The 11,032-nt window shown below is 39.6% G+C and overlaps 1 protein-coding gene across 6 annotated transcripts; it reads left to right on the top strand.

The window, feature by feature from the left end:
• The first annotated feature begins 1,326 nt into the window (after positions 1–1,326).
• On the top strand, positions 1,327–8,753 carry LOC100273346 (uncharacterized). Of its 6 annotated transcripts, none has more exons than XM_035960413.1 (6): positions 1,327–1,760; positions 2,395–2,588; positions 3,262–4,741; positions 4,925–5,023; positions 8,144–8,205; positions 8,280–8,753. In XM_035960413.1, exons 1-3 carry the CDS (start codon positions 1,653–1,655, stop codon positions 3,641–3,643), a joined length of 684 nt encoding a protein of 227 aa, XP_035816306.1. In that variant the 5' UTR covers positions 1,327–1,652; the 3' UTR covers positions 3,644–4,741; positions 4,925–5,023; positions 8,144–8,205; positions 8,280–8,753. The 6 variants fall into 6 exon arrangements, with proteins under 6 accessions (XP_035816306.1, XP_008651090.1, XP_035816305.1 ...); XM_008652868.4 differs by having other exon boundaries at positions 3,262–3,580; positions 4,714–4,741; positions 8,144–8,753; XM_035960412.1 differs by having other exon boundaries at positions 3,262–3,580; positions 8,277–8,753.
• The last annotated feature ends 2,279 nt before the right edge of the window (positions 8,754–11,032 follow it).

Genomic DNA, 11,032 nt, shown 5'->3' on the forward strand with positions numbered 1-11,032 from the left:
CCAGCCACGATAAGATACGTTGCCCCCAAATACCACCCTGACTGACACCACGACACGCTAGGGGAGTTTCGGAGAGTCTCAACCAATGGTACGAGGTGTCATCATGTATGGCCGTTAACATTCCCCAACCCTGCAACATGGGACCAACCGAGTTCCACACAGAGAGCCTCAACAACAAAGTCTCTACGGTAGCCCACAAACGGGACGTGAAAGAGCAACCCGCCATATCGATCGTGCGCTTATGCACGTGTAAGAAGGCGACATCAGGGAAGCTACGTTAGAAGAACCCATATAGATAACAGGCTCCGCTTTACTTTAGACCACCCATCTCTTTGTAAGCCCTCTTGAACTATAAAAGGGCACGACTGTATGTTAACAAGGCAATAAAGAAGAGGTAGGAGCATTCTCTCTCATTCTCACACTTGCACCCTTTGTAACACGTTTTCAAGAGCATACAACTATCAACACTATACAAGACGTAGAGCGCGAGCCTGAATCAGTATAAAAACCTCTCGAGTCACTTGTTTTACCACTCGAAGTGAGTCTGCACTAGCCTCCCCCACCAAACACAAATTCTACTGTGTCCCCGGTTACCGAAACCACGACAACCCTATTTTACATTTTTGTCAAAAAATAGTGCACTCGATGAAGTGACTATTCTACACCCCACACTAGTGCCCTATCTTTATTTTCTACATCATTCTCAATATTTTCTTTACTAATAATATAATTCACTTCTAAAAATAAATGAATAAGGACTTAACTATTGGAGCGCAATTTGTTTTTAGTGCTCTAAACACTTTGAATGTTGTAGTATTTTAATTTTAGGGTACTATTTTGAGTCACTTTATTGGAGACGCTCTTAGGCTAGTTTGGAAACTCAATTTTCCTTCGAAATTAGAGGAGATTGAGGGTAAAATTAGTTCATTTCTCCTCAGTTTTCTCCAATATTGAAATAAGATTTGAGGTCCCAAACTAGCCCTTATACTCTGTTTGGATATCAATATTGAAGGGCATGGAATTGAACTGATCTCAATATCAATTCTGTCATGACATTAAAATGAGATGCAATTTTATTTCTATTGTTTGGATGTTATTTGATTGAAGTTTGGAATTGTACGGTATAATTCAACACAATACAGCGGGGTGATGCTATGTTCTAAGAGAGGAAGCTTTCAGTTATTGTTTGGTCCCCGATTCCAAATTTCAATCCCATATACAACCAAACAATATAATTTACTAGAAAATTTGTTTCCAATTCTCAATTGCGTGTTCCAAATTGGATATTAGAGAACTCACAAAAGTTTTGTGCCCGTGTAAATAAACATCTCAAATCAAATCAGGAAAAGAAACCAAAAAAAGGAAAAGGAAAATAACTTCCTCAACAAATCAGAGAAAAGCCCCGATTAGCGCCCACACATCACGCCCCTTTCACCGTTCACACTCAACTCCCTCGATTAGTAATAACAGGAAAACCATCCGCCGGAGGCCGGAGGGCAGATTCTCCACCACCGCCTCCACCCCGCCCTCACGACGCGAATCTGCGGCGAACCCCCCTCTCGTATTCCTTCTCGCCGCCCTGCCCCGAGCGCACCGTTTAGAGGCCGCCAGGCTCCGGCACCCCCGCCCGCCCGGGCTCGCCTGGGGTCGGGATGCCCTGCTGCCCGCCGTCGCTGCTCGGAGTCGGCCCACGGCTGCGCTCCTTCCTCCGCGACTACGACGCGCTCCAGTCCCTCGCCCTCGTACTCATCTACCTCCAGGTGCGCATTCCCCTGCCCTGTCGCCTCCGTTGGCCGGATCGGCCTGGCCCATTCCGCGGCTTACTTTTGCTCGTGTGCTCGCTGCCGCTCCTGCTATTAGCGCGTGTGATGTGAAACCTGGTCATGGTGTCAGGTTTGAGCGCGCTCTAGTGTTTCCTACCGCAGGGGGCGTTATTTTGGCTGCCCCAATTTTATCAGTAATTCTAATCGTTGAATGCGACGGGGAATTGTAGTTTGGTTGAATGCAGTCCAGAGAGGGCTCTTATTTTCTCTTTTAGGCGTGAGATCGCTTGATGCTTGGGTTTCGACCTAGTAGGCTTCTGGATGAAGCTTCAAGGTTCCCAGTTACGTTTAGAGATAACGCATAAGGTATCCCTTAGACATGATTATGTTGAATTAGCTATCAAGTTGGTGAAACAGTTAAGGGAAACCGGTCGGTTTACAATGTGATGATGCTTGGGTATGTTTAGCGTTTTACATAGTTAGCTCCGCTGAGTTCTTGTTTTTTGTTTGGTTGTCTTGATCATAATGTGACTTCAATTCTTATAATGTTGAAATGGACCTCATCCATTTGAATTTAACGAAGTTGTGGTATTCATACTCATAATTGCTTCATCATTTTTTTTTGTTTTAGATTGGTTGTGCACTGATCGGATCACTTGGGGCATTGTTCAATGGGGTTCTTGTGATCAACCTGGTGATTGGTCTATTTGCTGTTGTTGCAATTGAGAGCAGTAGCCAGAGACTTGGTCGGACATATGCTGTCCTTCTCTTCTTTGCTGTCGTCCTTGACGTTGCTTGGTTTATACTCTTCTCACATGCTATCTGGTATGTCTTCGGCAGCCACCATCTTTCAGCTTATTTACCCCAGTTTTTTTTTTCATTTGGTACATTGTGAATCTGGCACCTAGAAATGGATGTGATAATCTCTATACTTGTATGGTTATAATTGACTGATTTTTTGAGTGGGTTTATTTATTCATCTTTCACCATAGCATAATTATTTTTTTTCAAGACTATAATAATTGATCTGCCAATGACTTATCATGCAACGGCTACCTATTTGGGTCTCGACTTCTATTATCTCACTAGAGTCATTACTATGATTATTTGAAACTTAGAACTTTGGAGCACGAGTTCTTTGGTACTCCATCAAGTGAAGTTTTAGTATGTGCGTGATCATATATTCTAACCATTGCTTTCATATAGTTAGGAACAGATTTAGTTTATACTTACAAAATATTATGTATAGATTTATCTCACTAATTGTGCAAAGTTTAATAATGTTGCTACAGTATCGATTAATGGCTAGCTATGAGTTTGGCATCATGTATCAACATCAAAAGCATTACTTATTGTGACTGCCTGACTGGGAAGTGCATATGTGTTCTATTGGACAAGTGTAGAGAAATTTGCTTGTACAATTCTTTTTAGGCATGCCAAGTTGCCAACATTCTTCTAGTGTCAGTCTGTTTTCTAACTTTGTCTTCTAATTATACAGGACTATTAATCCTGATGATAAGTATGGTCAACTGTTTGTTTTCTCACTCAGACTTGCATTGTGGATGCAAATCATTGGGTTTTCAGTCAGGTTTTTGTCTTCGTTCTTATGGATTCAGATGTATAGATTAGGGCCTTCTTTCACCACGCCAACATATTTTGAAACCAACCATGAAGCAAGAACTAGTTTCTTGAGCCCTAGATCTGATTCAGTTAGACGGAATTCCATGGCAGATGATATATTAGGGGGTTCAATCTATGATCCTTCTTACTACTCGTCACTGTTCGAGGATGTTCGAAACAATGCATGCAATCATCAGGTATTACCTTCTAGTTTCTGGCACACTGTTCTTTTCATTCAAATTCAATGTTTAACATATTAGGGGAAAGAATAGGATGACCAAATACCTCTGTCCATTTTGTGTTTCTTTCTATCTCAATAAATTTGTCTTGTCTAGACCACCTACCTTCAATCTGTGACAAATAATTTAAGAATCTGAATGTGCTATCAGCTCACTGTATCACATAGCAAAATCTTTAGTGTACATTTTCTGATGTGTTTGTTTGACTGAAGTACCAACGAGATAGTTGAGAGTATAAAGTATCTATTCAATTATTCTGGAAATACTGACCTACTTAATTTCACTTTTTCTAAGTAGCTCTTTTTTCTATGAAGACGTTTGCATCAAAGTAAAATTAGATAAATACATGTTTGAACTATACCTTTGGAATGCTTCGAAAACGTGGACCTTTTCAGCTGTCATATGGAATTTGAAGTTTATGCAGTACTCAGGTTCGTGAGAATTAACTGTGTATAGTTCACTGATTTTGTAAGTACAGTTGATGTGGAGTAACATGGGAAAACTTTATTGGCTATTCCAGTTATTTCCCTGGTACAGAAGCTATAAAAAAGCAGCATATTATCTTAGTTACTTTCTCTGATTGTAAATATGAATCCGTATATCCTTTCTCTTAAGTCAAACTTTTCTTTAACTTTGATGGTCAATATGTGAATTTTTGTATAGAATAGCAATGCAAGATCGAAATTAATAGATTCATTATGAAAAATACTTTTATATATCTCTTTTCATTTAAGGTAATGTATTTTTTTACAGATATTGCTTGTAATAGTGTCATATTTGAGACTGTCTTAATGTATTAATGGACTTATATTTGTGATTGGAGGAAGTATGTGATGCATAAATTTTTTCGTTTATTTATATGTGATCATTATGGTGTGTACTAAACTGTAAATATTTACCTTGACTGGATCAAACTTAAGAATATCACAAATTCTCACACAATAGACTGCACATTCTCTCTGATTTATACTAATTCATTTGTAATTCTCTATTCTCATTTCCATCAAGATTTTGGTTGCATTCTTATTTAGCTTAGTGCAAGCACAATGCCGATTTTGAGGTTTTTTTTTCTGTAAAATGCATTTGCCCAGGTTGAAGATGTTAAGTTCTGCTTCAATGGTAAATATACTGTGTGCACTTTGCATGAGGATATTTTTGTAGTCCTCCATACAAATGGGACAAATGGCTCGTCTAGGATGCAACACTCTTTAAGTCATTTATCAATGCTGCAACTCTTGTCAATGTTGCAACAAGTACAAGGCTGTAGTATGTTAATTTACAAAAAGAATCCTCTGTTTGCAGGGTGATAAACAAAGTGGTAGTAATGACAGTGGTTCAACATCCGCGGGCCAGTCACCACGACTTAAATCTTTTGCTTGTAGATCTCTTCTGGCTAATGATGTAAGTGATACCTGATAATTGGAATTGCAAAACAATCAGTTCATTCTTAGATGATTTTTATATATTTAATGTTTTTAAAGTGTAAGGCGAGGCAAGGCGTTAGACCGCCGCCTGGACGCCTAGGCGAGCAAGGAGGGCAAATCACCTAGGATTTCTGGGCGTTGGCCCACCACCTGGACGCCTTAAAAACAATGTATATATTGGAATCTTGTTTTTCTGAGGCCCCCAGCAAATTGTTATGACCTTTATGTCCATTTCAGCTAGAGTTGAGTGTCTGAATGCATGCAGGTTCTCTGCATAATTTGTGAAAAACTGAAAATTAATCTTGTATTCTCAATAAATCAGTATGATAGGATGAGAACTTAGTAGCAACCTGTTATGCTAATATGCTATTCCTATAGATGCCTAGTTCCGTGATGCTCTCTGAACTGGTTTCATTAGTTTGTGGATGTCCAGTACTAAATGTCATGTACTGCTTAATAATCAGATGGAGAAACATATTTCTGACTTCATATATTACAAGTGTGGATACAAGTGTCCATGTGGGAGCCTCCGGCAATGAGTTTGCCTCTTCTTTTTTTTTAATTTTTTTTTTGACATTACCTGTTTCTGCCATCTTATAGCAATCTTAAGTCTGCTCGGGAAAAGAACAGTAACACTCTACAGTCATCCACTGTTCCATAATCCAATGTGAATCACATGCTAAGTTTCAAGCCATCTCCCATTTGCTACTTGCCCATTTACTGAGGATTCTGATGAGAATGCACCAATTCTGTCTGTGCAGCCATTATGACAGAGAAAAACAGTGTTTTACCACTAAGGCTATCCGCAGTGCAGATTACTCCATATCTTTACTCTATATAACTATTCATAGACTAGTCATCAAGATTCCTTAATCTATATTATAATCCTCCGCACTCATATCCCTCTATATATTCCCTCTATATTAACTACTACATATTCTATTCATTCTAACCCAACTACTATTTATTTTTTCTATATAATACATGATTTTGCTACCCATAACACTAGTACCGGAAGTGATATCCGTAGAGCTATATATATTTGGCGTGGCGCATAGCGTATGCTGCTGCGACCCTTTTGACTGATAGCGTTCCTGCATGTGCGTTACCGGGAGTGTTCCCGTAGCGCAGTGCAGATAGCCTAAGCATGAACCAGTTGTCTGCTGTGCACCTAAAATTTTGCTCCTTATGTTTTTCCACGTTTTGTTTATCTGCTTTGTCTGTCTTCAGCATTTCACTCCTTTAGGCTTAAATCCATCAGTTAGGTGGCTTAAGAGGACTAATTTGAATTTTATATCAGATCAAATTGTGATTGTTGATGATAAATGCTTTGGGTGGTTCTTTTGGCACTTGTGGAGATATCTTGGTCGTAAGATCAAAACTTTTTATGCTTTCCTTCTAGCAAACATGGTCAAACTGAAAATGACAACAACCGAGCTTTTTAGTCCCAAACAAGTTGGGGTATGCTAGAGTTGGAACCCAGTAGAAGCCAGACAAATCAAGGTTCAGATATGTAGATAGTTATTTTTCATGCACTCCTATTCAAGACCAAATCTTTGGGTATATTCTATTCTTTGAGTCTCATTGTACTGTCTCTTTCTATGTCAACTTCGGGCTTTCGTTGCCTCTGTTTCCATTACTATCGTGCCTTAGAATTCCACTACACATTGGTGTTATTGGAGGTCTGCGTTGAAAATATCCAAATCATCTCAACTAGTGTTGGACAAGCTTTTATTCACTTGGTGCTACCTATAGCCTATCATGTATACCATCGTTCCAGACTCGATTCCTTGTATAGCCACAAATCCAACGTAGCATACGAATTTCTGCAAAACTTATCTGCTGAACATGCCGTTTTAGGCCAATATTCCGCATCATACAACATAGCAGGTCTAATCGCTGTCCTATAAAACTTGGTAGATGCTTAGCGCCACTTTATCCACCCTGCTTTGATTCTATGGCTAGCATCTTATCAATATCCTATCTCTCTATAGTATTGATCCTAAATACCGAATGGTATTCTTGGGCACTACTTGGCTCTTTCGCACTAACATCTCCTTCATGTGTAGTAGTGTTGTAGTTACATTTCATATATTCGGTTTTAGTTATAAAGGGATAGACCTAGTGTCGAGGCTCCCATATGAGTGGGGTCTACGAAATGGATACACTGATGCAAGCGCCCCCCTCCCCTCTCCAAAAAAAATATGGAGAGGTTACTTCTCTCTTCGAGAACCCGTGATCTGGTGACTCAGTGGGACAACTCTTACCACTGTACTAGCCTACTGAGTACTGAGTTTAAAACCTTTGGACTCTAGAGCATCCCCGCAGATGCCATGAAGCTGATTTGAATCCGTGACCTAGTGACTCTCACAACCGTCCTCTTTTACTAGGCTTTGGGACTTGCTATGTATGCTGAGCCAAAGTAGACAGAGCTGGTCAAACTGAAAATAATTGTAAAACAAATTAGTGTATACAGGAAAATTGATGATGTGTTGCCCTAGGCGGTTGTCTAGCCCCGCCTAGTGACTGCCTGTATTCTGACTAGTAACCTATTGCTTAGGGGAACTCACAAGCTTGTTGGTGAAAAGGAAATGGCTGAAATTTCAATGCCATAAATAATAACATGGTGAAGAATTTAGGCCAGCTTGGCAAAAGCAACCTTTTGTTAACGCTAAGCACAATAGGCTATTTTTGCTGGCTGCAGAATACACCATACTGATGAAATTACTGGGTAATATTCAATTTTATGGAGTTGGAGCTGCACATTAGTTGGAATGAGCATTATGGACATTTTTTAATTGTTATTTGCAAACAATTCTGTGGGGGCAATAGTTGCGAGTTCACATTTGAATTTTTTCAGTGTGCTATTGATACAACACTCCATAGATTACCTTCACCAATATTTTCAGAATTTCCGATTGAACTTAGTGCCATGATTCTCCATTTGAATTTAGTGCCTGCCTGAAGTCCCAAACCAATGACATTGGCGCATTGTACAACTACACCGTAACGCTTCATCACACCAAGATGCATTGTATTTGTGTAGGATGCAGTTTCATTGACTTTGACATGTGCTTTCGGACATTTTCTTTAACAGGTGGAAAGTGGACTAAGAAGACCGTTGAACTCCTAGGATAAAACAGCGGGCTCATGTTGAAGGTGGACCATATTTTGGTAACCTAAATCCTGTAGCCATCTTTCTCTTAAACATAGAGGCTTACACACCGCAGCAGTTCATTTCTCGGACCAGTGGGAGGGGGCTGTCCAGCGAAAGGAGCTTGGCAAATACTGTAACTGTGACTTCATGTGGGCATCCACAGCAGTCTTGGCGCCATTTTGGAGCACCGTTCGTACTCAGCGAGCTTTGAGTTAAGCCGGATGTTTCTGCAAAGAGCTGTTCAATGTTGGTGTTGCATATCGGTTTATGTCATGCGATATGTTTACTGCTCATCACGGTCCAATTTTTCTGACCTGCCTTCCTGTTTCTTTTAGCTACCAAGGAAAATGAAGCAGGTAGTTCATTAGTTATTTAGTAAATTGGCTATTTTTTTTCTAGCCGTAGCTTGCCAGCTGCTTCTCTTCGAGCATTTTGGTCATTGTTCATAGTGCTGTCATGACAAGGAGCACATCTCTAGATCAGTAAAGGAAAGAAATGTAAATCTCATTCGTTTCTGGAAAGAGGTGAAATGCATGAGACTCGTTTAAAACGTTGCAGGGTTATCACATGAAACTGTTCTGGCCCCACGTATATAGAAAAAATACCAGGAGAAGTCAACCAAACGTGCCAAATGTGCACCTCGGTCGCTGTCCGATCTCGCAGTGTGGTCTGGATAACGTGGGTCGTAGGATTACATCACCTGAGTATTAATAAGCCTATTTCCTATTATTCTCGTTCCGATTCCCCATTTCTTCTCTGTCGGTCTCCCTCTTCATTTCTCTGAACCCCGTTTCAATCCCGTCAGCCGTGCAAAAAATCACCGGCACGGCTATTTCCAGCAATTTACGTCTCTTCAAACTTCATCACGTAAATAGTTCAGTCCATAGTATAAAATAGTACTACCTTTGTTTACAAATACGACTTTGTTGACTTTTTTCAAAACTTCTATCATCCGTTTTATTAAAAAAATGTAAGATTTTAACCCGAGTGATAAAAGAAATCAAAATAAAACAAATAATAACTCACCATTTTTCTGAACAAAACTGCTGGTCAATTTTTTTGAAAAAAAATCAACAATGTCACAAGCAGCCGATAATAAGAGGTAAAAATGTTTGAAACTTAGGTTGTCTCCGGTGGATCGTGTAAAATAGAGAACGACACAATATATATGACATTTTGTTTAATAATATTTGCATAGTAATGTTTGAAATATGAAATGAGATATGAGGTGTGATAGGGTGCTGTTGGAGACAGACTTAGGGGTTGTTTGGCTACGGGGCTAAATTGTAGGTGTCACACCTGGTTTTAAGGGACAAAGCCGGGTGTATCTCATACATACGCCAAAGAAGATAACATATATAATAACAGAGTGTATAGAGATAAATGTCACAATATAATCAGAGTACTTATTACATAGCGGAAGTCTTACAAAATAAAGTATAAATATTGATCGAACTAAAATCCATTATTGGCACTAGAAAGTCAACTGGGAGACGCCACCTAGATCAGATCGAACTCCTCGCTGTGTGGCTCCTCTTGAACCACATGTTCTTCTCCTGTGGGGGTGTGAGACAACAAGGGTGAGCTCACACATGTTCATCGCTCAACAAGTTGTGGGGAATAATGTGCATGAACTCATCAAATGTGGGAGTTCATGTGATGTGTAAGGCTGATCAACAATAGAGGTTAAAGGTGAGCATTGCTTTTAATAAGTTGGTCAAGTTTTATTAGCAGTTACTAAATGTAAGTAAATACCAAACCACAACAAATAATAGAACAAAATTAATAATAAATCCCATGCAAATGCAAATGCAAATGACAAATTGAATTTAAGTTCCATAAATTAATCATGCGAGAGTCCTGAGCTGCTCATGACCGTAAGCTCGGCTAGTATACCAGTTTTACACTCTGCAGAGGTTGTACCATATACCCACAAGTCGTGTATCCCATGTCGCCAGGGTTAGCTAGACCCTTAGACACCACCGAGGTGAATGGCTAGGGATCCACTACGAGGTCTTTACAAAGTTCCACTAGCTTCCGAAAACCCGCTACAGTTTATGGGAAGAGCACTTGCAAGAATCCACCGTCTGACCACCATCGCAGCAAAATCAACCCGAAAACCTCCTTGCATGCAACTCCCCTACTGCCCTTGCTCCTTTCCGGTAAGGTAGTCTTCCACTAGCTTTCCTAATTAGTTAGCCAAGGGCGTCCCATTCCACCCTTGTGGTGGCACGTGTTTCTCAAGTTAAGCTCCATGTTCCAATTAAAATTAATGATCTTGGCATGAACATAAATAACATAACAGAATAATTGGAACATGGATATAATGAAATATTAACCCAAAACCATATAAAGCAATAGCATAACTACCCAATGATTCAGGGGTAAACAAGGTAAAAAGATAAACAGTCTAGGGTGACCTATTGGGTCCCATCAAAATTAAACCTATGCATGAATAGTGATAATAAAGAATATTATTGGGTAACAAAAGTGGATCAAGGGCACAACTTGCCTGGCACTTGAGATTCCAGTTACCAGGGTGATTCTTCAGATCCTCGTGACCTCACGCTAGTCATAGCAATACAAACAAACATGGTATAGATAAAATTAACATCACACCAAACATAAGTACAAACTGAATAATAATAATCTACGCATTGCTACGAGATCGCGGGATCGAGAACTACTAAGATCGGAGTCGTGGTCATCAAGTTATGATGTGATTACATGATTAACACCAGGTTCTGTGTTTATTTTATAATCTCAGAGAAAAGGTAACCTATAGTAGTAATTAATTCAACTTTAATCTAAATTATAAATTGACCATAG

The sequence above is a fragment of the Zea mays genome, chromosome 7 (genome assembly GCF_902167145.1).
Source record: "Zea mays cultivar B73 chromosome 7, Zm-B73-REFERENCE-NAM-5.0, whole genome shotgun sequence".
Lineage (NCBI taxonomy): Eukaryota > Viridiplantae > Streptophyta > Magnoliopsida > Poales > Poaceae > Zea > Zea mays.

What these genes read in the sequence shown, in the direction of transcription:
- LOC100273346 (XM_023300468.2), top strand. Translation starts at nt 1,653, where the DNA reads ATGCCCTGCTGCCCGCCGTCGCTGCTCGGAGTCGGCCCACGGCTGCGC. An exon ending in CTCTTCTCACATGCTATCTG is followed by an intron (nt 2,589 to 3,261) that starts GTATGTCTTCGG and finishes CTAATTATACAG; the next exon opens with GACTATTAATCCTGATGATA. An exon ending in ACAATGCATGCAATCATCAG is followed by an intron (nt 3,581 to 4,713) that starts GTATTACCTTCT and finishes GCATTTGCCCAG; the next exon opens with GTTGAAGATGTTAAGTTCTG.